Source organism: Vicugna pacos, chromosome 19, assembly GCF_048564905.1.
Source record: "Vicugna pacos chromosome 19, VicPac4, whole genome shotgun sequence".
NCBI classification, from domain to species: Eukaryota; Metazoa; Chordata; class Mammalia; order Artiodactyla; family Camelidae; genus Vicugna; species Vicugna pacos.
In genome coordinates, this window is record NC_133005.1 from 4305288 (window position 1) to 4331581 (window position 26294).

The 26294-nt window shown below is 43.3% G+C and overlaps 2 protein-coding genes and 1 long non-coding RNA gene across 16 annotated transcripts in view; 2 read left to right on the top strand and 1 right to left on the bottom strand.

Moving 5' to 3' along the window:
* Positions 1–858: 858 nt before the first annotated feature.
* POLR3F (RNA polymerase III subunit F) lies at positions 859–13967 on the bottom strand. Of its 2 annotated transcripts, XM_031674413.2 has the most exons (10): positions 13540–13967; positions 12372–12489; positions 8673–8740; positions 8297–8317; positions 8105–8172; positions 6654–6766; positions 4173–4316; positions 3849–3956; positions 2788–2979; positions 859–1729 (listed from the first exon to the last, which is right to left on the bottom strand). In XM_031674413.2, exons 1-10 carry the CDS (start codon positions 13599–13601, stop codon positions 1652–1654), a joined length of 972 nt encoding a protein of 323 aa, XP_031530273.1. In that variant the 5' UTR covers positions 13602–13967; the 3' UTR covers positions 859–1651. The 2 variants fall into 2 exon arrangements, with proteins under 2 accessions (XP_031530273.1, XP_006206236.1); XM_006206174.4 differs by lacking the exon at positions 8297–8317 and having other exon boundaries at positions 13540–13965.
* Positions 9526–12977, top strand: LOC140687356 (uncharacterized). 2 transcript variants are annotated; one of them, XR_012061595.1, is made up of 4 exons: positions 9526–9951; positions 10061–10105; positions 11213–11309; positions 12230–12977. It is a non-coding gene; the product is annotated as an uncharacterized lncRNA (long non-coding RNA). The 2 variants fall into 2 exon arrangements; XR_012061594.1 differs by lacking the exon at positions 10061–10105.
* Positions 13217–26294, top strand: part of DZANK1 (double zinc ribbon and ankyrin repeat domains 1) — a 70135-nt gene continuing 57057 nt past the window's right edge. For 4 of the 12 annotated variants that reach the window (XM_072943733.1, XM_072943735.1, XM_072943736.1 and 1 more), the window contains exons 1-4: positions 14035–14290; positions 16049–16165; positions 19422–19575; positions 25447–25561. In XM_072943733.1, coding sequence (XP_072799834.1) covers positions 16057–16165; positions 19422–19575; positions 25447–25561 — 378 coding nt within the window. In that variant the 5' untranslated portion in view covers positions 14035–14290; positions 16049–16056. Of the gene's footprint in view, positions 13342–14033; positions 14291–15985; positions 16166–19421; positions 19576–25446; positions 25562–26294 lie in introns of those variants that run through there. The other 8 variants (XM_072943732.1, XM_072943737.1, XM_072943743.1 and 5 more) reach the window with 7 other exon arrangements.

Here is a 26294-nt window from a genome sequence, read left to right on the forward strand (position 1 = left end):
AACATAAACGAGCTCCTTCTTTCCGCTTCTAACTCCTTCAAATTCAGTTTTCTCCTTACACAAGGCTGCGCCTCTGCGGCAGGCTGGGTCCCAGGAAGGACAGGTGTTCTTCGTCCCGGCTGTCACGGAGGGTGGACCGGAAGCCCTCCGTAGCTTCACGCTCCCACTCTTCTGTGTCTTACACTTATCCAGCACTTGAAATTCAGGGTCTTTGTTTCAAAGCACTAGTGTCACCAAATGCTAATTCTGTAGAGCTGGCCACAGAGTTTATCTGGTTTTTAAAAACTGGTTGTGGGCTGAATTTTATTTTACTTACCCCATTTATCTCAAAATAACCCTTATGCTCGTTCTCCAAATTGGTGTTTGAACTCAGGCCCCAGGAGAAGCCTTGCTTTCCCTTGCTTCCATGCTTTTGGCCTGGACACAGAAACTTAAGTGGCGTTATGAAGTGGAAATACAACAGCTGAGATCCTAAAACGCCCTGTGGCTATGTTCTGTGCAACAATACATCAGGGAACCTGTTGTTTTCTATGCAGCTGAAGACGGACTGAAAGTGTTACTAGAAATGAGGACAATTATAATGGCTTTCTGCTTAGTTTAGACCTATTACACCATGATTTTTGTAACAGAATAAGGCAGGGAGGGTATAGCTCAGTGGTAGGGTGCACGCTCAGCATGCACGAGGTCCCAGGTTCAATCCCCAGCATCTCCATTTAAATATATACACACATACATACATACATACCCTAGTCCCCGCCTCATGCCCCCCAAACAGAACACAATAAGGAAAGGAAACGAATCTAAAACAGGATAAGAAAAGAAGAATTTCCCCCCAAATAGAGTGAGTGGAGAGCAATGGATTATTTTTAGTTTTAATTTTAATTAAATAAGAATCTGGGGGGAAATTCTAGCAAATAATACAGTTGAGTTACAGAGTGAAACCTGTAAGACGAACAAAGAAGGACAAGTCAAAGTATTCCCTTTAGGATGAGAAAGATTAATATTTATGCACCGAAAACATATCCTTGACAACGGTCGTCATTTGGGTGTGAGGTTAAGTACAGAGGCATAATCTTCTAAAGGATTATTTCTGACAAAAAAGAATCCGGTGTGTGGAAAAGGGGTCTACACTCTCTCTCCCACTCAGGCTCCAGGCGTGCGTGCTCCCCCGCTACTCCTGCTCTCACTATTTTAAATTTTAAATTTCTTCTCAATGAAACCACTGAGAACGTAGAAAACAGAAATGGTGAGAGTGAGCCATTATTCTTATTTATAAAGAATAAATAACTTTGAAATGGGTATTTAAAGCTCTAGCCGTTAGCGCGGTACTTGGCGAGCGTGGACTTGCTGGCTGCTTTTCCTGCGAATCATCAGAAGTCTTGACAGCTTCCGAAGGTGGTCTTCCAGACGTTACAAAGTATGTTACTCACTGAAGAATGGATTTCACTACTAACCTTACCTGCTTCACGTTCTGTTCTCTACTCTACCAATACAAATTTAGTCTTCATAGATAACAAAATATTTTTTCATGGCAGCAAGTCTGTATCTTGAAGTTTGCTTTCAAGGCAATTTGATGTCCCAACATGAGTTAAATTACGTGCTCCCAAAGGAACTTCATTTGCAAAATGTCACTAAAGTTTGTAGCTCTCTGTTAAAATTCGAGCCACTCTGTCATGTAGACACAGTTAGATGGTGAAATCTCACCCCCTTCATGGCAGTCGTCAAAAACCTTTAAAAAGGAAAGAAGTTTATATTCAAATTGGAGTTTTAAAATTATTAATCATAGGTAATGTCTTAAATATCAGCTACAACTAAAATTCCTAACGAAATATCCAAGACCCAACTGTTTATTTATAAGCAACATTAAAAACAAAGCTTTTTAACCAAAAGAGGTTAGGACTGTATATGAGAACGTACTGTGATGAGACCTGCGCTGGGATCACACAGTTAGTGAGGGACCTCCTACTGCAGCATTAAGATGACCACGTTCACCTGCCTCTTGGGCAAAAGGCCACCAGCAGGTAACGGGGACAGGAAGGGACATCTATACACACCAATGACTCAATCTAGACTAGTAAACATTTCATGTTTAGCTACCTCCTTTTTGTGAAGGATGCTGAACAGAATTCCCAACAGGTTAACCTTTTTCCTAGGAGCTGAAACCAGGGCATAGAGCTCGTGCGTGCAGACAATAAAACGCAGACCTGCGGCCGGAGAATACAAACACCACGAGGGTTGGGGCAGCGCCCGCAGCGCCCAGGCAGCCGCGTAAACTACCTGGGGTGATTGAGGGGAGGTGCCGAGGCACAGCCCGGGGGAAAGAGCATCATCTGGGTGTGAGGGTGGGAGTCCTGGTCCTATGGCTAGGCTATGCTCTGAGGTCTTCCATGGGCTAAGTTCCCGCAGGCTTAACAGGAAATTACACCACTAGCTCCAAAGAGCATGAGGAGGATTAAATGAGACGCATAAATCTTCAATAACATGTCTGGCCCATTGTAGGTTCTCAACAAATCTCCTTTCCCTCCCTACTCAGGTTAAATGATTAGCCCTCATCAAAAATTGTCCATTTTGGGGCCAAGAGCAGAAAACAAATTTCCTTAACCTGGTTATTCTAAGAGTGCAAGGTGATGATTTGTTCTTTAAAGGTCTGCCATCAAGGTGACATGGGGCTTGGAGCAGCTCTTGGTCAACCCTGAGTTTGAGCCAACCAGGGTGTGCTTGCTGGTACATCACGTGGCATCTTCCCTTGGTGGTAGGAAAGTGTAAAGTGAAGCCACTTTAACTCACGGGGCAGAGTCCGCAGGGGGCCCGGACCAACCCCGTGGGCGGGATGACTGGGTTGACTGCCCTGTACAGTTTCATGTGTCCATCCACGCTGCCGACGGTGCCTTCCTTTGCAGCGATGATAGTCATCTCCACTTTCCCATCATAGATGAGTGTATTCAAGATGGTTTCAATGTCCTCCATGGACAACTCTACCTAAAAACGGATTATGTTAGAAAGGGCACAAAAAGGGCAAGGAGACATCCTTTCGGAGGGTGTTAAGAACAGTGAAAGGTCACAGTTCCTTGGTGAAATGGGAAGCATTATGCTAGAGAGCAACTGAAAGCAAAGTGGCTGAACGGCGGCCCAAGTTCGCACAGACCACTGAGATGCAGCGAAGGACTCGGAGCTCAAGCCGAGCTGGACACCTGCTGATCCCCCCTAAGTAAAATCTAGATGGTTGTTGAGTAACATTTCTTTGGCAAGAATTGGATGGAGATTTATAAAATGCTTAGGCAGAAAGGTACTTTAGACATCAGATAGTCCAAATTCCTGGTTTTTCATAAAAGAGATCTGGAGGCCAGGAAATGAAGATGATGTGTCCCCACGGCTACTTCAGTTCTTATCTGATGGTGAAAAGCACCCAGCTCAGTGTCTGCACACATCTGCAAAAGAATGTGCTGACACGCCACTTACATCTCGTAAGGAGGAGAGTAGCCATAAATGACAACTGATATGGTGACTGATGTTTGGCACATAAGTTGAAATGTCCCCAAGAGAGTCAAGAACTTATCAGAACAGACTTGAGCCTTGGTTGTGCAGTGCACTGCCAGGCCTCCCCTCGGCTGCTCTGTGGCCTGGGCTCAAGTACGTCCAGTTCAGAAAGTGCAAACAGCAATGACAGCCTTTGCCTAACTGCCTTCGGACAGTACTTTCTTGAAGTGGTTTCTTCAAGGAGGTACACAGATATCACCTGAAAAAGGGTCTGGGACAGATGTGTTTGGAATACACTGAAATTATATCCCTGTCATGAAGAGTAAGTTTTAAAAACGTAAGATGCAGATTGGACACTTCTGAGTTCCCACCTTGCTGATCCCCAGTTCACAGATAAACTTCCACACTTCATGTGATGACGCAAACGAACTGTTCCTTTGTATCATCGGATTCTGTTTGCTTTCTCGTGCTGTTTCTGCCTGTAAGGGTAGAAACATAAATTTCAGGAAGAACACTGGTATTTTCTGAATACAACCTATACAGAGTGAAATCAACAGCAGAACATACTTTGTCTGGTAAAAATAACCCATTTCAACATTTTCAATTCCTATAAAATATGATACTCGAGATTAATCAATCTTTATGAAGAAACTTAAAAAAATATTTGGGGCATTGTTTCCTCAGTGATGCCTCACCTTGGTTTGTAGGAATTTAAAACACTGTTGGTTAAGCACCTCTACAAATTCGGATTCAAAATCCTGGTCACTGTACCAGGCTCCCCCAGTCACAGACCGGTCTGGCTGCAGGTTATAGAGCATATATACCTTCTTTTTTGAGGCCTAGGAAAAAACATCCACAGCAGACAGTTAAATCTCCCAGAAGAAAAGACTTAAAAAAACCCAAACATCACATCTCAGAGCAGTTTTAGATTTACAGAATTACTGGGAAGACAGTACCGCGTGCACGTTCCCTTGTGCTCGGCTCCCCCGTTATTAATGTCTTACGTTCAGAGAGTACATTTGCTACAGTTAATGAGCCATATTGATGTCATTATTGACTACAGTCTATATTTTATTTAGATTTCCTTAGTTTTCCCCTAATGTCCTTTTTATGGTCCAGGATTCTATCCGGAATACTGTATTACACTTACTTGTCTTGTCTCTGGAGGCAAATTTTGCTTCTGACAGTTTCTCAGATTTTCCTTGATATCAATGAACTTGCCAATTTTGAGAATTAATGGTGAGGTATTCTGTAGGATGTCCCTTAATTGGGATTTGTCTGATTGGACTGGAAGAAAGACATAAATGCCCTTCTCATCACTTCATCTCGAGGAACCTGATCATCACCAGGTGATGACTGTCATCATTACCCTTGATCACCTGGTTTGAGGTAGCGTTTCTCACTTTTATTCATTGCAAAGTTGCTTTTCTTCCTGCCCTTTCCACATGTGGAAAGAAGCCACCACGAGCAGCCCACACTTAAGGGCTGGGAGTTTTGCTCAGCCTCCTTGAGGATGGAATACGTACATAAATTATCTGGAGTTGTTCTGCATGGGAGGTTTGTCTGTTCTCCCATGTCTACTTATTTATTCAAGCATTTATCTACATCAGTGTGGACTCATGAACATTTATTTTATACTTTGGGTTACAATCTAATACTACTTTAGTTTGAAACCTTGAAAACGTCATGCTAAGTGAAACAAGCCAGACACAAAAGGCCACATAGTGTATGATTCCAGGTACAGGAAATGTCCAGAACAGGCAAATCTACAGACACAGAAAGTGCATCAGTGCTTGTCAGGGCCTGGGGCTGGGAGGCTGGGTGACTGCTGGTAGTCACATTCTGGGTGATGAGAATGCTCTAAAATTAGAAAAGTGTGATGGCTGCACAGCTCTGTGAATAAACGGAAACCCACTGAATTAAATCTCAGTAAAGCTCTTACAAAAATTAAGACGCAGAAGCACGACTATCACAGCGAGGCCAGGCACAGGTATGTGGGGACTCGTTCTTTTCTCTGTCTTTTGTATTTGAAATTATCTTTGTAAAATATGGAAGAGAAATAATACCCTAAATGACGGAGTGGTAGTGATACGGCATACATATCACTGGTAAGTAAAATCACCATGAATATAAAATTCTCACACGTGAATTCTGTGCTCAAGCACACGTTAGTCTAGGGGAATCACAGCTCCTCTGATGCCTGAATCAGTGAAGCCAGCGGCAGTGTCCCTGATGGAGCCGCTCTGGAGCCCTGCAGGATGCGGCCGGGGAGGGGCAGGAGGAGGAGGAGGAGGAACACCGTGCACTGGCACAGACGCTCCCCCAGGCGGAGGCCTTCCTCTGACTTGTTCACTAATGTGTTCCAAGCACCCGGAACAGTGCCTGGCACATAACAAATGCACAACAGGTATTTGTTGAGTGAGTATCTAAAATACCTGGTTGAAGTAAATTATCTTACATAGCCCAAAATCCAGGAAAAATATTAGTGATTCCAAACAACCTGGGTTTTTTTTTTTCCCTTCATAAATATGAGCAACATCTAACAGTGTGCCATACAAAGCCACTTTTTAAAAAAGAATTTCTTTTTATTTAAATTGGATTTTATTTTTATTTTATTTTTTTATGGTGGGGGAAGTAATTAGGTTTATTCATTTACTTTACTTTTGGAGGAGGTACTGGGGATTGAACCAGGACCTCGTGCATGCCAAGCACGCACTCTACCACTTGAGCTGTACCCTCCGCCCCAAACATTCTGCATTGAAGAGTAAAGCAGCCTTAGTTTTTTTTGTGGGTAAGACAGTGAGAGTTAACTAGTAGTGACATGTCTAAGCAGCATCTCCAAACCATCCAGCAGGAACTAAGTTTTTAAAAATCTTTGATCAGTTGTTTTAAATCATGACATAAAGTAGAGTAGAGCGCATGCTTAGCATGCACGATGTCCTGGGTTCAATCCCCGGTACCTCCTCTAAAAATAAATAAACCTAATTACCTCCTCCTCCTGCCAAAATAAAAAATAATTAAGTAATGTATTAATAAATAAATAATATATTTAAAAAAATTTTTTAAAGGAAAAAAAAATCATGACATAGCTTAAAGAACAATAGAACCCCTGAAAGATACTTGGAGCAATACATGCACAGTGAACATTCAGGAGAAGAAAACAGAAGACTACTCACTGCCACAGACTTAACAGCTTTGATGAGCTTTTTACTTTCCAAGTTCTTTAGGATTTTGTTAATTTCTGTTAATGGCAAGTTGCTTTTGTATCGAATATCTCTGCTCCATATTCCTATAAGAAAGTAAAGTAAAGTAACTTGAACACTGTAGGATTTGTGTTTCTTTTCCCATTGCATATATCGCACTACAAATCTAGCAAAATACATGTATATGAATATATCCTAGAGCGAGCGTTGCTACAGGAATAATGACTTAGAGGCACAAATCTCCGATAAAGGAACAAGAACATGCAAATAATACAAAAGTTATATGTTCTGTTTTCTAACTGGAAATTTCTTGGACTGCTAATGTGGCACCTTTTAAAAGTCACATGAAAAGGACATTTTTGTAATGGAAGAAAAATCCTGAATGTAACTGAATTGACTTACATTGTCTTTTCCAACCCTCCTACATCCCAACTGTTTCTCTGTAAATTTCACTTTAGATTGTGATGGGAAAAACATACTTAAGTTTGGGCCGGGGTCAGCTGCCATCCTCCATGCAGAGCAAGAAAACCCCTTTATGAGAGCATCAGTGTGCATGGATTTACAGAGGTATATTTGGAAAACAGATTACAGTTCTTGGAGACAAGAAGAGCCTGTGTGGAAAGCTATGACTTTTCTTTCAAAGAAGGAAATAAGTGTTATATGTAAAAGTATTTTGCCTTTTTTTTGTTCCCAACATAGAGGCATAATAATGAGATAAGAAGGTTTTTTTTTTTAATAGAGAATGACTTCTTCATGTTTATTTTTAAAATGTTCATTTAACTTCCTAACATTAAAACAAGTATATGATTTCAGGTTACATCATAATTGTCCGAGCTGGTATCAATGACTCAGATAGATCCTAAACTGTAATAAGACAGCAGTTCAGCTTCAGTTCTTCAGGGGCGACCGGAGAGGAGCAAGCAGCTGCTCAGGGACCTACAGCAGATGCGGCCACGCTGCACAGGCGGACCTTGGGTTTTTGCAAAATCCAGAGAGATGTTACTGCCCACAGTTTACAGATAAGAGCAGATAAGAGCAAGGAGGCGTCCAGTAAGGCTTTTGAAACTTAGAAGGTGAGGATTAAAAAAAACCTTAAGTTTTAATTTATTCATTTTGAATAGATATTACATTCACATGGCTGAGAGTTCAAAGTTTCTTTCCCTCCCATCCTACAGCCATCTAGGTCCTGCCTCCCTGGAGGCAGCAGAGGCACCAGTCCTGGGTGTCCTTCAAGGGTGTGTACATATTGTGTGTGTGTGTGTACGTACACACAAAGGATATGTATGTTATCTGTTATATTTTCTTCTCCTTTTAACACAAATGGCAGCATCCACTACAGACTGATCTATATCCTGGGAAGCCAGGAGCTCCTATATCTTGTCCCAGGGACAATGCTTTTTCTGCTTGTTCCTCCACATGCTTACCTTTATTTCCTGCATCCTCTATGATTTGATATACTAGTTTTTCTTGGTTATCTGATCCTTTCATTTTACTGCAGGGGAATAAAGTCAAATTAAAAAGGCAGAGAGGTACAGGATAATCTAATAATCTACATGACTACTTAAATGAATTCACAAAGTCATCACATTGACTTATTTACTAAAAGAAGGGCTTACCTTAAAAAGAATGAGACAGGGCTGTATGTACCAGAATGAAAAGATGTCCAAGATACAGTAAGTGAAAAAAACAAGTTGCAAAACAGTATGGATAGCATGATTCCATTTTTGTTAAAAAAAAAAAGAAAAGAGATTATATATAAATATATGGTATATAAATATATAATCACCTATCTGTATTTATACACACCTATAAGAAAGGAAAGGATCTATACCAAGGAAGAGCAGCTGCCTCCGGGAAATGGGACTCACGATGGGAGGTGAGATGAGGCAGGACAGGGTGATGTGACGCAGCTCTGTATCGGCTTTTTTCCCCAAATATACATTACTTTTATAATATTAAATTTTTTCTTAAAATAAAAAATTAGGTGCTTACCCAGCATTCTGAGAATCCTTTATTCTATACAGAAGGCCTGTATTGCTCCTTAAGAGATCCAACTGACCCTAAAGTTTGTTTTTTTAAAAAAGAAAATAGCAGTGAATTATTTTGGAGATATATCAGATCCAGTGACAAACATGAATGCATTCTTCAATATTCTATGCAAACTAAAATATCCTACCTTCCATGGTTACTTATCAGTTCTTCACTGGAGACAAGTTTTTTCCTACATATCACGTGATGCTTTTTTTTTTTTAACTTAGCTCTTTATCTCATCATTTCCCAAAATATTAATACCTAACAACTTTCTACATGCTAGACCCAGCTTGGTTATATGATCAATGCATAAAGAGGTTTAAACAAGCAACTTTAGAATAATAAATAAAAATCCATATTCAATTCAAGTAAATTCAATAAAGACATATAATATAAATAAATATAGTAAAATATAATTTTTCTAAAAAAGTTCAAAAGGCTACACATGCAAAAATGTTTTATAGCACAATGACTAAATAAAATTTACACCGTTAACAGTAACATTTACTGATAACGTGTGATTTCTGCAGTGTTACGTGAAAATTACGCAGAAAGGTCAATCTACAAATAAAAGGCCTGTGGTAGTTTTGTTTTTACACAGATCAGAAGTAAAATAAAGCACGTCTGCTGCGCTCCTGCGTTTCCCTGGGTCTGAACTTAAGTGACCCCAGCTGGCTGTGCGGCGGGGCTGCACGCAGCTCAGGAAGCATGGCTAAGAGAGGCCCCATTCCCGAGGGTTAAGGCTGGGCAGACCCGTGACTTGGAATCACGTTTCCATGTGGACGAACAGCAATACTTTCTCTCCCTCCCCTGACCCCCTAAGTGGCAAATCTGAACCACAAAGCCCAGTTTGGAGGCTCCATTCAGTTGTTCAATTCAGCCGATGAACATTCACTGAACACCTGTACTGTGATAGGTGTTTGGAGAGGACAAACAAGAATTCTAAAAGAGAATGACACAGCTAACTTGAATTCCATCTGCTCGGCGTTAAGACAGAGGTAAAGGTAAATAAAGGGCGGGATGGACTTTCCGAGAGCGTTAGCCCATCCTGGGGGTTCAGGGAGGCTTCCTGGAGACGACAGCAGAGATGAGTCTTGAGGAAAGGGAAGAAGCGCCCTCTAAGCAGGGGAGACAGCAGGAGCAGAGGACCTGAGGCATGGAACAGCACGATGTGCCACGGAACCGAAACCACTCTTCCTGCTGTTCTGATTGGGTGATTTCCATTATCCTTCGAGATCACGTATGTGTTCTTCTGTGCCCCTGGTCTTAGCTATTACTAGCTTCTAGTGTGTTTTTCATCTCAGTTATTGCATTCTTCAGCTCTGACGGGATCCTTTTATATTTTCTAGTTCCTTGTTAAAATTCTCACTGTGTTCATCAATTCTTTGCCCAAGGTCAGTTAGCATTTTTATTATTAATGTTTTGAATTCTGTATCTGGTAAACTATTCATCTGTTTCATCAGATGTCTTTCCAGGTTTTTTTTTTCTTGTCCTTTCACTTAAAACAAGCTCCTGTCTTCTCATTTTGTTTAACTTTCTCTGTCTCTATGAAATTATGTGAACAGTTATCTATTCCAGTCTTGAAGGGATGTCCTTGTGTGGGAGTGTCCCTGTGCAGTCTGTGTGTGCTCGGTGGCTTTGGTGGGAGAGCTGGATCTGAAGCTAGCTCAGGTCACGCCTTCCCACAGGTGTGCTGGCAGCTATCACCTCGGTGGGAGGCAGGGATGGAGATGGAGGGGCTAGAGACAGGGCCAGGTGTGAGCCAGGGCTTCTCCTATGCTCAGTGGCTGTCACTGCCCTATCGAGGATGGGATCACAAGTCTGGAGGGTCAGGTTTGAGCTGGTTCCATTCCTGTTAAGTGTGCACTCTCCCCACTCCTAGCCTTGGTCCCTTCGCCCCAGAGCGAAGCAGTGCTGAAGCAAGAGGGGCCAGGGCATGCGCAGGGATGGTCCTGGCATGCTAGTTGGAGCTCCAGACAGCTCCCGGTCTGCTGCCTCTTAGAGCACCAGCAGTGGCTGTCCTTATCCCATCCAGATGCAGTCCAGACTTCCCCTGGATTTCCCCTCCACATGCGCCCTCTCCTGTGCAATGGCAACCTTGGCCCCAGTGCGGAGGTGTGCCAGAGCTGGAGGGGCCGGGGCCTGCCGCTGTGCAGTAGTGGGACACCAGCCAGAGCCCTGGGCAGTTTCCATTTGCCTCCTCCACTGGATTCATGGAGGGAAGCAAGTATGTGCATGCTCTTCATGTGACACATCTTGGTTTCTTACAGCCCTCGTGTAAGTCCCACTGGTTTTCAAAACAGCAAAGGGGACTTGTTTTCCTGGTGATGGATCCCAGGGCTGGGGTGCCCAACCTGTGGTTCAAACCAGTTCGTCTTCAGAGAGGATCTCTAAGCCCATGACATCCCCCTCCTCTTCTGTGTCCCCTCCTAGGCGCGCAGGTCCTGACCTGATCACTTCTCCTCCCTTCCTCCCTGACTTCTGTGGGTCTTTCTCTACAGCTTCGGTTGTAGCTGAGTCCTCCTGGCAGTCCCCAGTTTGTTTTCAGTGAGAGCAGCGCCACAAGCACGTGTATTTTTGATGGGTTTGTGGGAGAAGGTAAGCTCAATGTCCTCCTACTCCACCATCTCCATCTCCTCCCCAACTGCGTGTTTTTATAGTTATAATAGAACACAGCCACACCCATCTATTTCTGTGTTGTCCATGGCTGCCTTCCTGTAGAGCTGAGTAGTGACAGAAACCATATGGCCTGCAAAGCCTAAAATATATCCTGTCCGGCACTTTGTACAAAAAAGTTTGCCAACCCCCGAGCTAGAAGGTTGAAGGGAGTGGTTTAAAAGAAGGTTCGCCTGTCCTCAAACCTCCATACCCAGAGCTCTTAGAAATCCAACAAAGCTGGTTGATTTAAAAAGCAAATTAGTCTTCAGATGAGCCCTTCATGCAGAAATCTTTTACCCAGTTGCTACTAAGACCACACTGAACTGCTCTCAAGACACGGGAGTTTTGATGATGGGGGAAAAGAAAGGAGAAACAGGTAGATTTGGAGTGTGAGGTACCACTAAGTGGGGTGTCTGGGGACAGCTGGAGAAGAATGATATTATGGCCTCAGGGTCTTAAGAATAGAAGAACCAAGAGCAGGGAGAAGAGCTTCACTAAAAATCCTACTGCAGTGTCACTGCGGGCTGGGCCTGCACGTCCTCCCAGAGGCCCAGCACCGCTGACATTCATCTGGGCTCATTCCTGCCTCTAAAATGCTCAGAGAGAGGCTGTGGAGAGTCAGACCCTAACAAACTGGCTCTGTGATGAGTCACAGAAAAATCAAGGCAAGGGGATATTTCACAGGGAATGGCCAATACCAGCAGTAGGAAGCAAACAGAAGGTGAGGACAGATTATGCCTATATGTAGATGTGTGCCCTTGTGTATCTTAGTGACAATTAGGTTAATAAATTTAAGTTAATATACATTTATTTCATTTGTCTTGTAAAGTGCATAATTATTTCTTCTTTCCTCAATTCAGGGAGTCCAGGCTGCTTCCTGGTTTGGAGTCTCATCAGTCACAACACAACACATGTCTGAGAATGGTTTCATGACTACATAGCAGGAAGTGATAACAGTCACGACATATAAGTAATTACATGAACTAGTTGGATTCACCTTACCATGGACAACAGTCTATTGATGGCCACTGCCCGTTGCTGGGCTTCAATATGAGGCATTTCATTCTGAATTACTTGGTCTGTGATTCCATGAGGAAACTGGTGACATAATTCTATAATCCTAGGAACAAAGGCATTAATGATAGTCAAGTTTTTACCTATTTCAAGAGGCATTAGAGGAAAAAAAAAAGCAGAACAGTTTGAAACTGTGTCTTTTTTCCACAACTGGCAGATAATCTGCGTTTCTATTTCTACAGTGGTTCTGAATGAATGTATGTTAAAATTGAGGAAGATGCTTCTGAAATACATATTTTCATTATTACTGTATTTAAGAGAAGCAGTTCTTTCCCTTACTAATATGAACTTTAAAATAGAACAAAAGTCAAATGAAAACACAGAAAAACATATTACTGAGGCTTCAATTTTCTCAGATGGAACAGTATGACAAAGTTAAGATACAGAGCCTTAGGGAGCCGGAAGTCTGTAAGCAGGAGGCAAATCAAACACTTCTGGTGGGAAGTCAAAATTTGTTATGACAATTCATCACAACTGGGGCCTGCTTTTGGAATTAGTGCTACCAAACAAAAATAAACCGAGATCTTCAACTTGCCTTACGTGTTATTTATAACAGTTTGAGAAAGTTGGGGTGTTTTAAAACTACGTGGTAACCTAAAAATTGCAGTGCACAGGTAGAGAATATAAAATGGGGAGAGGCTTTGGGTGCTCTAAAATCTTCACTTTAACAGCTCACTGAAATCATCTGGCCTGTGTTGCTTCACAATCGAAAACTGCACCTTAACTTCGGTCAAACGTTCTGTGGTGGGAGTTCCCTTGGGGACAAGGGCGATCCTGGATCCGAACATGTATCCACAGGTACTACAGGGGAAAAGCCGAGCGTTCACTCTGAACAACCATCGCCTTCATGTGGGAAAGAAGTGCATCAGCACAGCTTTGCGAACAGCACTAGGTTAAGGTCAGCTATACAAACTTGCACACTGTCAAACTCGTTTTTAACTTACTGAGATTCCTGCATCCCAGGGATGGGAGGAGGGTTCCAACCCCCTGAGCGCTCACCGAATTTGCGCAGGTGTCTACCGGTGGTCCCGGAGAAGGGGCCCAGCACCTTGCCCGGGCTCCGGAGCCGGGAACCAAACCTAACTCACTGAGTTACCTGTTTTCGATTTCTACCGGGTCCGCGTCGGGCGGCTGCACCTTGACCTTCACCTCAGCCATGGGGGCGCAGTTCCCGGCCCCTTGGGGAAGAGACGCTGGGAGCGGCAGGACAGAGAGCCGCGGGATCCGAGAACCAGCGAAGACAGCGCCTGGCTTGGGCAAGGGGCCTTCTTCCCCGTGTCGCAGCCGGTCCTTCCTTGCCTGTCGCGCTGAGGTGGCCAAGCCGCGCCTGCTCCGCCTCCATCACGCGCGCCCCGACGTTTTCTTATTCTGTTTTTTCCTGAATGTCACTGTCTGTCGGAACGACGGGCCTGGTTCTCTCATTCTGAGTTGGGACTTCACCTTCTAGCACTTTCCAGCCTCTGTGAAAGCCCATTCTCAGATGCCCTCGGTGAAGCCTGACGGAAAGAGCTCGAGGCGGGTACCAGTCTCCGAGCCTAGCGCAGGGGCGGGGCTAGTTGCTAAGAAGCCGGCTCCCCGCCAATCACCTGCCCCGCTCTCAGGGGGCGGGGCGCGGCTCGCAGCGTCGGTGGTAACCCGGACTGCAGTGAAGGAGAAGGCCAAGGGCGGAGAGCGGTGGGCTCCCTGGCTGGCGGCGGCGGCGGTACCTCGAGGGTCCCAGTCGGGTCTCGGTGATCGGAGGAGGAGGAGGGGGAGGACATCCCTCACATCAGCTGAGAAGAAGCGGGCGTCCTTGGCTGCATCTGAAGGGCGGGGACGGGCACCAGCCGGGGTTCCGGATCCGGGCGGTGAGGGGGTAGTCTGGATGGAGGGATTGCGGGGTGGGGGATGCTGTTGACGCCACACTGCCATTTGGGCCTAGCGGATCGGTCTGCTTCTTGATCCTCTGCGCTTGGGGCCCACTGGCCTGTCCACTGTCAGCCTAATAAGGGCAGCTTCTAGTGGTCGCGCGAATTTATTATTCCCTTCTCAAAGGTTTTATTTTGAACCAATTTTCAAGTATTTTTATTTTAACTGCCTCTCACTTAAATGAAAATGTAAGGATGGGTAAGCTCCAGAGTCCAGCCACCCTGCGGTGGCGATATTGTTCTACTCTCTGTATCTGCAATTTAAATTCTTGGCCTCCGACCTGGAGCTATCCAACCAGGCATTAAGAGCACTCTTTAAACATTTGGTTATCCTGCGTTTGGGAACACAGAGTGTGACAAAATGCAATCACAAAGATGTGCATAGCCATTATTTAGAATAGCAACAACCGAAACTAAAAGGAAACTAGTAATAGCCTAAATGCCCAATCACAAATTGATAAATTATATAAATACTTGGCAAATTGTAAGTCATAGCCGAGGAGGCAAGAAGTACACTGTAAAAATTGAGTTTTAATATAGGTTTTCATTGAGTACAGTCTATGCATCCATTATCATTGAAATTTGAAAAGGTCATTGAGATGTAGATGGTTGCTGTATTAAGGTGCACAGGTTTTTTTTTTTTTCCTTTGAATCCTTTATGGATTAAAAATTATGACCCCCACCCACTCCCCTACTAGGGAAGAAAGATCAGTAAGACATCTATGCTCATACTTACTTATAAATGCAGTAGATGGAGTGGGAGACTTGTGTTTGCTGCTCACTGTTTATATCCACGCCAGCTTTCTTTTGGTTGAGGCATGATACTCTGCTGTCCATCTAAAGTTTCTCTGCAGCTTTCAAATGCAAGAGCCAGTTGATGACCACTGTGGGGCTTTGAACCTGGAGCTGTCCCAGAGGGGTTGGCTCTAAATTAACATTTCATGCTACATGCAGAGTTACTTCTGTTCCTCTTGTGTGCTGACTTGCCCCGATGCCAAGAGAGGTGGTGCACTATTAGGAGGCGGGAAAGGGTGGTCATGAGGCAGGGGTTGCTCAGGTCAGATCATCAGTGATGGTCTCTGCTCTGAAGCATTCATTTAATTTGCTCACTTAAAATAATTATATTCCCCCATCTCATACATTCATGCTTTCCCCCCAGAAGTGAGGTAAATATTTAGATAATCAAAATCCCACACAAGACCTCAACAGCAAAAATACAGCTGAAAGAGGAGGAGGATAATAGCTCAGTGTCAGAGTGCATGCTTAGCATGCACGAGGTCCTGGGTTCAATCCCTAGCACTGCCATTAAAAATAATAATAATAAATAAATTTTTAAAATGCAACTGAAACAATAGTTATTTCAATTAAAAATAACGTTTGTAGGGGGAGGGTATAGCTCAAGTGGTAGAGCACATGGTTAGCAGGCATGAGGTCCTGGGTTCAATCCCCAGTACCTCCTTCAAGAATAAATAAACAAATAAACCTAATTACCTCCCCCTACCAAAAAAACTATAAAACAAAAACCAAAAACTAAACAAAAAAAAAAAAAGAAAAAAGTTTGTAAATGATATATTAACAGTATTCTATTTAGTAGTTACTAGTGTTCCTGTATTTGAATGAAGTGCTTCTCTTCAGTTTTTGTGTTCAAATATAGGTGCCCGTTGGAATTTATTTTCATCCACTTTTGTTTAAAGTAAGGAAGGAAAATGACTGCTGGTTCAGTGTGTGTCCCTCAAATCATCCCTCTGCGGGTGCCTCAGCCTGGAAAAGCCAACCATGAAATTGATAACAATACCCTTTTGGAAATGAAATCAGGTAAGAATCAAATGTACTTGAAATCGTATAAAACAACACTGCTGTCCCCTTTATGTTCATCTGGTTGTTGATTTCCCCCTTTGCAGGCTTTCTATAATCAGGATCTTGGGAAGTTTGAAACAATGATAGCTTTTGGGTGGTATTTATATAGATTAAAACAGTTGTCTCTGACCAACCTTCCATTCCCGGAGCTTCCCCAGACTTTCCCAGAATTTGCATTATTTTTCCGGGATAGTAAGTTTGACTTGCCAACACAGGCTTTCCAGTCACACAGGCTGGAGAGTGAATCCTGGCTTTGACAGCTTCTCGTGACCTTCAGTACATCCCTCAGTCTTTCTGAGTCTCAGCTCCCTCACTGTAAGATAGTGATAACATTGTCTTCCATTTAGAGCCATTGTGAGGATTACATGAATTGATATGTGATAAGCAAAATCAATCTTAGCTATTTTTGCAGAAATAAAGCAGTGAATATATTTCCTACTAATGCCAGGAGTACACACACACACACACACACGCACGTATGTGTATATATAGTTAACATAAGGTGAAGAAAAAGTTTTTACAGATAGAATATATGAGCAAAGACGTGTTTAAAACAGACTTCCAGCCTCTAGTTATGTATTTTAATAACTGATATGAACAAAAACTATTTCTCTGTATTTATGGTAGGACATATGTGCTTCTTGACTGAGAGTTCCAACTAAGAATATATTACATTACTCTGTGCCTCCATTTATCTTCAAAGCTAATATTATTTAAAAAAAATCCTCAGACCAAAATACAAATTTTAATATATGTGCTCATAACCCTGAGAATGACAGGATATCCAAATTCTCTACTACTTAAAATGTCTAATAAATAGTAAGTTCTATAATTCAATGACAAAATAATAATAACCCAATAGAAAAATGGACAAAGGGTGTGAAAGGACACTTTATAGGAAAGGAAATATGAATGTCTCAGAAATGTATGAGAAGATGCTTCTGTTCATCTTTCATCTGCTTGCTGAGCAGACCTTAACTCCTGTTTTATTTCCTCCATTGCAATTAATCACCACTCAATAGATTGTATATAATTATTTGTTTACTGTTTGTGTGTTTTTCCTAATATGGAAGCTCTATGAGAACAGAGACTTTGGTCACTGGTGTATCCTCAGTGTCTAGAAAAGTGTCTGGCACATAATAAGGTATTTGGTAAATATTTGTTGGATGAAAAAGTGATTCGTACTCAAAATATAAGAAATGTGAGTTAAAAGGTGTGGGAAAAAGGGAACCTTCCTACACTGTTGGTGGGAGTGTAATTTGGTGCAACCACTATGGTAAAAAGTATGGAGATTTCTTAAAAAGCTAAAAATAGACTTTATGATCCAGCAATCCTACTGCTGGGCATATGTCTGGAGGAAGCTAATTTGAAAAGATACAGGCACCCCAATGTTCATAGCAGCCTTGTTTACAATAGCCAAGACACAGAAGCAACCTAAATGTCCATCGATAGATGATTGGATAAAGAAGATGTGGTATATATGCACAATGGAATAATACTCAGCCATAAAAAAGAATAAAATAATGCTATTTGCAGCAACAAGGATGGACCTAGAGATTATCATACTAAGTGAAGTAAGTCAGACAAAGACAAATATCATATAACATTACTTATATGTAGAATCTAAAAAACTCGTACAAGTGAACTTATTTAGAAAACAGAAAGAAACTCACAGACATAGAAAATAAGTGTATGGTTACCAAAGGGGAAAGAGGAAGGGAGGGATAAATTAGGAGTCTGGGATTTGCAGATATAACCTACTATATATAAAATAGATAAACAACAACAAGGTCCTAGTGTACAGCACAGGGAACTGGATTCAATATCTTATAATAGCCTATAACGATAAAGAATATGGAAAAAGTATATATATGTGTAACTGAACCACTATGCTGTACACCAGAAACTACCACAATATTGTAAGTCAACTATACCTCAATTAAAAGAGAAAAGCAAACAACAACAAGAAAGAAATGTGAGTTAAAACTATAAGATACTTTTTTTAAAGCTAGGAAACTGTGAAAGAAATATTGGAAAAAGATAAAAGAAAAAATGATCACACATTATGTGGGTGAGTCTGTGGGTGAACAGGCACTTCCTCGCGTTGCTGGTAGCAATGTGAATTGTTTCAACATCCATGGAGGGAAGTTTGGCAACATTAACCAAAATTACAAATGCACATATTTTTTGACTCAACAGTACTGGTTCTACATATTTTTCTGATATACTTATAAAAATAACTCTTTACAGGTTTATTCATTACAGTGCCTAATGGCAAAGGAGGAAAAAAAAAGAAGGCAAAGGCAAAGAAAACAGTTTAGGTGTTCATCTGTAGGCAGTGGCTATTTGCCAGTAATTCATCTATCTAAAGATAGAGTACAATGCAGCCATTACAAAGAATGGGGATGCTTTTAATGTCCCAATCTAGGACAATATCCAAGACAGATTGCTAAATGAAAAGAGAAATATGCAGAGCAGGGTGTGGTATACCACCATCTGTATAGAGGGAGGGGGAAATAGGAATGTGTACATACATGCGTGTATGGATGACATAAATATGGATATAAAATGCTTTTGGAAGGATGGTCGATATTATTGGTTGCCTTTGGGCAGCTGACGTCAGGGGTGGGAGGGAGAGTTTTAACTGTTAAGTCTTTTTTTGACCTTTTGAATCTCGGCTCACTTGAAGCTTATTCCCTTTACAGATTTTCCAAGAAGTGCAGGAATCATTTACCACATCCAAATAAAATATGACAAGAACATTTCTTACCTAGTGCTCAGAAAATGAAAAATTAGCTTCTGCTTTCTAAGTTGACATTGTAGTTTTGAAATTCACCTCTGCTTGATTTGTCTCAACGCTCTGTTGGGGGAGTGAAATAGCATAGTGGTTCAAGCTTACAGGCTATGGCTCCAACTTCCCATAAGTCAGACCACAGCTCTGCTGCTACTTAACAAGTGTCTTAACCTCTCTGGGACTCAGTTTCCTCATCAATGAAGTGGGTATAGAATAGGACCTATCTCATAGGTTTGTACAAATAAAATGAGCTAATTCGTGTAAGGCACAGTGCCTGGCACAGAGAAAGAACTCAGTTATTGTCATTGTTATTCATTTCTACCGCGTGTAAAAACTCTCATTCAATAACTGACGCACAGGCATTATTCAGGGACTTGCTACTTTGGTGCTAATTCAGTTATCCTGTTTTGGGTTTTTCAGACACCCCAGATGTCAACATATACTATACCCTGGATGGCAGCAAACCTGAATTCCTGAAGAAAATTGGTTATGGTGAAAATAATACATTTAAGTATACAAAGCCTATTACTCTGCCTGATGGGAAAATACAAGTCAAAGCTATTGCTGTCTCTAAGTAAGTTCAGAGCACAGTGATTAAAACCATTTAGATTTATTATGTTTTAATTTTATTTATTTCAGTGAGAATCGGTGCTGCATTAAAGGTGCACTAAAGAAAAGGTTATCTTAATTTAAGCATGTATCTGTAACTTTTGTGTTTTCTTTGTCTGCTATTGAGTTACTCTGTAAAGTGTACAAATGAAGAGGGTACAGCTCAGTGAAGTGCTGTGTACGTTAAAACTGTTTTTAGTTTGAATCCCACACTGGGATTTGGGGAAGGAAGAGCCTTTTCAGGGTTTGGGGCCTCTGAAGAGATTAATCTGACTCTGAAGAAAACACTGTTTTTAGGTTATGGTCTTTTATCCCCCAGGATGTGGCCTGTAACCACCACGGCTCCCTGTCTGATTTTACATTGACTTTATTGGACTTCAAAGCTGCGGGCAGTCCAATTTGTCGGACATAAACTACTTCATTCTTTTCTTTGTCCTCTCTTTCCTAGTCAGTAACTTTTTTCCATTTTCAGATATAAAAACACCACTTAATTTGGTACCTTCACCCTGTGTTGTAGATTTAAAAAAAAAAACAAGTCGAAATGCTTTGCAAGTCTGTATCTGTGATAGAGGAATTATTTTGTGCAGCAAGAGAGGTTTGGCCACATTTCTGAAACACCTTTAAGCCCCATACCAACACCTGGCCGGCCCAGGTACTTTGCAAAAGACTCTCCGGGCGCCCCCTGCTGGCCAAACTGCCACATGGCTTTTCGAAGAGAGCTACGAATTCTACACCATAGGTTTAAATGCCAAACATTTAAAGAATTTTTTAAATAATAAAATAAAACAAAACAAAACAAAACAACCCATTTACACATTAAATATTGGAATCTCTGGCTTTCTCCCATTGTCCAAACCATTTCTATCGAAACAATTCATTTCAATTATTAAAAATTAAGAAACTAATATTGGCACATATCGACTTGGCCCTGACCCCATCCAGGTGAGCTCTGCTCACCTATGAGCTCTCTTGAACTCACTCCACAAGTGAAAACCACTTTCCTGGACCTCACAGCCACATTCATGGGAGCAGCCTGCTTAAAGTCTACCCAGTAGGAACCACAGCAAGAGCTCAAGGTTGCAGCAACCAGAGCATATATTCAACAAGACATGCTCGCTTATTTTTGACTAAGGAAAGTTTAGTAATTGGTCTCACTTTTAATAAAGGCCTATTAATAGAAGACATTGTATCCAGAAGACCAAATTATTCCAGAAATCTGGAAGTATTTTTCCTTGTGTTTTTGGTTAAATTTCTAGATATATTTTTCTAGCACCCTAGTTTCCTTAAAATAAAATCGGTGCGCTCAAAGAAAAAATTTACAAGCTAAATACTCTGGTGCCTAACGTTGTAAGGCAGGCTCCTTTATCAGCTGCAGGTGGTGGTAAAATGAAGTGGTAATTAATGACTGTGCAGTTCAAGGGAGTTAATAAAGCTTCCACAGGAGTCTAAAAATAAGGATATTGTTTATACCTCTCACCATCTTGCTCTGTGCCCACTAAGTGTCTGCTCTGAAAAGCACTATTAGTATTTTAGATGTGCTCAGCTTAGGGAAATTATCTATACAAATTTTTTTTTGAGTTTTCAAGACAGAAAAATTAGTGCTTATATCCATTTGTGATAAAATAGTTCTTTGGGGAAATTATACTGCTTCATTCGAGTCTCCGTCTCTGGGTTTTTAAGGTCATTAGTTTCTTTACAAGAAGAAAAAAGACTTTAAATAAGACTGTTAACAATTAAAATTCATTGGGGGGAGGGTATAGCTCATTGCTAGAGTGCGTGCTGAGCATGCACAAGGTCCTTGGTGCCACCCTTAGTACCTCTATTTAAATAAATAAACCTAATTACCTCCCTCCCCACCATCAAACAAAAAAATTTAAGGTCTTTAACATATTAAGAAGAAAAACTATGTTCATGAAGCTTTGAATGTAGAGGAAAATATAATCTAGAAAGTGAAAAAAATCAGCATCTAAGATGACTCTACACTATTTTGACACTTTAAAAATGCAGAGACAGGACTAGGGAAGGGCGATGACCAGAGCTGACAAGGTGGGGCTGACACTGGCCAGGAGCGAGTGGTGGGCAAGGCGACCTCAGGCACAGAGCCAGCAGCCTCCCTCTCCCCGGAGCCAGGCTGCTCGGGACGCTCTGGATGTCTTTGGCCGGGATCAGGTTGAGGGGCAGCCCCAGTCCCTTTCGGTCCCAGCTCAGTGTGGAAAAGGCCCTGACATCCTTCAGTGTGCTTTCTCTGTTGTAGATTCCCCATTTAGTTTGCTTCTGATGGCTAAGTCATTTGTAAACAAAACAAACAAGCAAACAGCAACAACAACGAAATTCCAAACTTGAGCACATGGCCTCTGGTGATACGATGCTTTTCTTTCCCCTTCTTGATAATTCTGGTAACTTCCAAAATTTAACAATGGACATGACTTTTGTCATAAATAAACATAATAAATGAAGGATCTCCAGAGTTATCATGTCACCAGTGCTTCTCAGCCTTGGCTGCTGAATCAGTGAGCTGTTGCGTCATAACAAACTACTGGGAAACTTAGCATCTTAAAAGGACAGTCACTTTCTTTGCTCATCGTTCTGGGGGCAGCGTTCTGGTGTGCTTTCACGGGGTAGTTCTGCTGCTGGTCTCGCCTGAGGTCAGGTCTGGGGGCGGCTGCGGTCATTTTTTGGCTCCCCTTGAGCTGGAATGTCTAAGAAACCCTGACTCATGTTCCTGGTGGTTGGTGCCGGCTGTTGGCTGGGCGTGTTAGCTCCATCAGGCTAGTCTGAGTTTTTTTGTTTTTTGTTTTTTTTTTTTTACATGGTTTGTCAGTTCCAAAAGCACTAAGGTCAAACCCTGCCACTCAGATGCTTTTCTAGTCTCCGCTTGTTGCATTTGTTTAATTGGCTGAAACAAGCCATACGGCAACACCCCAGGTCAGTGTAGGAGGGGGTTCCACACGGGCACGGGGGCATGGATACAGGGAGACCTGATGCGTTAGGGACCGCTCTTGTAACAGTCTACCGCAGATGCACGTTGGAATCACCCAGGGAGCTGTGCACACACTCTGTGCCCAAGCCGCACCCTAGACCAACTAAATAACCATCTCATGGGGTGGGTCCCAGGGATCAGTATGTTTAAAGCCTCCAGGTGATTCCAATATCCAGCCAAGGATAAGGCAGCTGACATAAATGAATGGGGGGGAAAAAAGTTTCCATTTAGAGAAACTTGACCACACATTTTGGAAATATATTTTTATTAAAGTGTGATATTCTCGAATGAAAGGAAATGAGCCTTGTTATATATGTGCTTTCATGTGCCAATGTGCACGTCTGTGACTTTCACATCAGGGAATGTCTGTAAAGCACACAGGTGGACAGGAGGGGCTGGGGACTCGGGAACACCTCAGCAAAGGGAGGCTGCTGCTGAGTTTTGATGGTCCCTATTGATGGTCTAGTCCAGGGTCTGCAGACTTTCTGACATCGGCCTTGATTCTTTTTTAGTTGTCTTGTTTTGGGGGGGAGGTAATTAGGTTCATTTATTTTTAGAGGAGATTCTGGGGATCGAACCCAGGACCTTATGCATGCTAGACATGTACTCTACCATTTGAGCCATACCCTCCCCTCCAATTGCTTTGATTCTTTAAAGTCTTCCTTTGTGGTCAAGGACTACCTGTCTCCAGTATCACCATCCTGTAGTGTTTTGGCAGTGAACTTGCATTGTTCTCCCTTCTTTGTCAGTGTCCTTATATGGTGACAAGATGAGTCAAGCTGGCCTGAGGTAAAAGCTGCCTTCAACTGAAGGTGGGTGGTTGGGGGAGTCAGAGTCCCCTGAGAACAATCATTTTTCTTCAGTAGAACCAAGAAGGGCTTCCCACTTTCACAGCAACGATGAATAAAGTACACTTACGGCCAGGTTACCAGGGCATCTCACGGGCACCCACCTGTAGCCCGTCGGTGTGTATAATGCACCCTAGACCCCCACGTTCATGTGGAGGGCAGATCCAGATGCCATCTGCACAGGCAGCGCGGCTCGGAGACCGGTGGCTTGAAGTGTAGGGGGAGGACAGAAGTCACTGACCTGCAGATGTAGATTTAGTCCCAGTTCTGTTGCTTCCCCTCTGGGTGACCTTGAATGAGTTGTGTGGCCTTTGGATTCTCAGTTTCTTCATCTGTTAAATGAGGTTAATGGAACATGCTTGACAGCCGTCATGAAGGTGAGACATCATACGCTTGGCATCGCGCACGTGGTAGCTGCCATTATTGTTGCTTGCTCTTTTTCAAATTCTTAGCGAAGGGCTAACAGATTGCTGTGTGTGACCCAACTCAAAAGGCCTCTGTTGCATTTAAAAAGTGTATGCCTGGGTGATAAGTACCTTCCACTCAACCCTTTCATGTTCCTAAACCAGAGGTTCTCAACTGAGCATAATTTTGCCCCAAAAGGTACACTGAGTAATGTCTGGAAACACTTTTGGTTGTCACCCTGAAAACGAGATTGTGCTAGTGGCATTTGGTGGGTGCTAGCCAAAGATGCTGCCAAACAGCCTACAAGGTGCAGGACAGCCCCACAGTAGGGATTATCTAGCCTTAGATGTCAGTAGTCTCCAGCTGGCTGAGAAAACCTGGCCTGGACAAGGTGCAGAATTCTTGCAGATCCAGCTTCTCCACTCCCTCGCCTTCAAGTACTTGTGGCGTATTATTGACAGCACAGTAATCCTTGTAAGGATACAGCTGTAAGTAATTTTTTATGTCCAGTGTGCCTTATATTGGTATTCCTAAAGATGCATGTTTATGGCCTCTGATTCCAGTCTTAGCAAAAATGTGTGTGTGTTCCAAGGAGGTTTGGGCTTTGAGTAGAATCTAGCTCCAACCCCAAACCCCGGCCTTTTTTGGATTGCAGTCGGAAAATCCTTCCACCCCAAAGGCAGTCTGAGCTAGCGTCTGGGCTCCTCTTGGTGCGGGGACAAAGTCCATGGGTGACAGCCCTTGCTGAGTCCCCAAGGAAAGGGCCAGCTATGATGGGGAGACAGCCTGGACCTTAAACGGGATAGAGCAAGTGGGTGGGAGGGAGGCTTCTGCCCGGCATAACGGGGCCTGGACACGCACATTCTGGAGGCATGGCCACCAGTCAGGATCTGAATGATGCCTGGATGGAGATATTTGTGACGTCCAGGAGAAGAAAACATTCTGAGAAATGCACAACTGATGTAAATGGCCACCACCTATCAGTGAGCGGCAGTATTTAAGAAAAGCGTGTTCACTAGTCAAGCTCTGGGGAAGTCGGTGCGAAGTCGAGGGCACAAGAAGTGTGGCAGCTTCTGCCCTGGTCTCGGAACGCACACACCGTGGGAGGCCAGCCGCTGTGTGGAAGTCTGCCCTCCCCGCGACGTCCATACTGGGAGGAAGCCCGGGTTCACCGCGTGGAGAGGGAGACAGACAGACAGACAGACAGACAGACTGAGAGATGCCTGCAGCCATTCAGGCTCGGCACAGGTGGACAGAAACCACTTAGGCCCCGGCTCAGCTGACCTCGTAGCTGACTCCAGCCTCAGCCACACCTGACTGCAGGCATGCGAGGGGCCGACGGGAGCACGGACGGCAGAGCCACAGACTTGGCTTTGGAGAGACAGCACGCTTTGGAGTGGCGGTGTCGTAGCAGTGGAAAGCCTGAATGAGAATAAGGCCAGGAGGGGCCGTGCACGTTGTGTCTTGGTTTCTCCGATGTAAAACACAGTAGGTTTAGCAGTCAGACCAAGAGACTTTTAGCAGAGTTGTCTCAATTGCTAGGCACCTTTTCTTTGAATCTTTGTGTCTCATACAGACTTTTTCTGTCTTGAACGATTTTCAGAGACTGCAGACAGAGCGCTGTGGTCACAAAGGTCTTTCAAGTGGACTGTGTACCACCAGACGCAGTCGCTTCAGAAGACAGCGTTGAAAATGCTCTCAAAGAGGCTTCGAAGCAGGCGAGTAATGAGACCGTAACTCACCCGGATCATCGCCACATTCTTGGTCCCTCTTCGCAGTGGTCACATCTTCCCCTTCGTTTACACCATCATCATTCTGTGCATAGTCGGGTCCTTGTAGTTTCAGTCAGTATCAACCACCGCCGAGTCTCTTCGCTGATTCCCACGCTTTGGCCAGTGCCCCCTCGCCCTGCCCATTAGACGTTCCCAGCAAGCGTCCGTGTCCACAGCCCTGTGTCCTCAGTGACTCCCCTCGGCCACCAAAGGGCCTGGCATCCCAAGCGGTCAGTTCTGGCCTCAGGCATCCCCTCCTGCTTTGTGACTCCCCTGTTTGTATTCTGTGCGCACTGTGTGCTCTCACTGCTCCCCCAGGCCCAGGCCTTCTCTTACAAAAGGGCTTTGGTTATGTGAATGCTTTCTCCATGTGTAAGCTCCAAGGTGGCAGAGAGCGTGTCTGGCTCACTCAGTGTCTTGCACGGGGGCAGGTAGGAGAGGGCGGTGGGTGTACGTTTGTTGAATAGAAACATCAGACCAGTGGAAGCCCTCAGTGGGCATGGCCTTCATCCCCAGATAGCTGCAAAGCCTCACCTCTTTGGAGCACGAACTAGACCTATCCAGAAAGGACATTAGAAACTAGTCCTTGGGTTCTGGGCATCAGTGAGACAGGTCTCAGGTCCAGAGGACAGGCCAGCCCATGGTAAGTCATCCAACCAAAATTTCTCAGTCTGGAGGT

Bases quoted from the DNA above. Each gene is read 5' to 3' on its own strand.
- POLR3F (XM_031674413.2), bottom strand. From the start codon at position 13,601: ATGGCTGAGGTGAAGGTCAAGGTGCAGCCGCCCGACGCGGACCCGGTA. The intron at 8,318-8,672 runs GTAAGCACCTAA...TGGTACATACAG, and splicing joins AAGGATTCTCAGAATGCTGG to CCCTGTCTCATTCTTTTTAA. The intron at 1,730-2,787 runs GTGAGTTAAAGT...TCCTTTTTAAAG, and splicing joins CCCCCTGCGGACTCTGCCCC to GTTTTTGACGACTGCCATGA.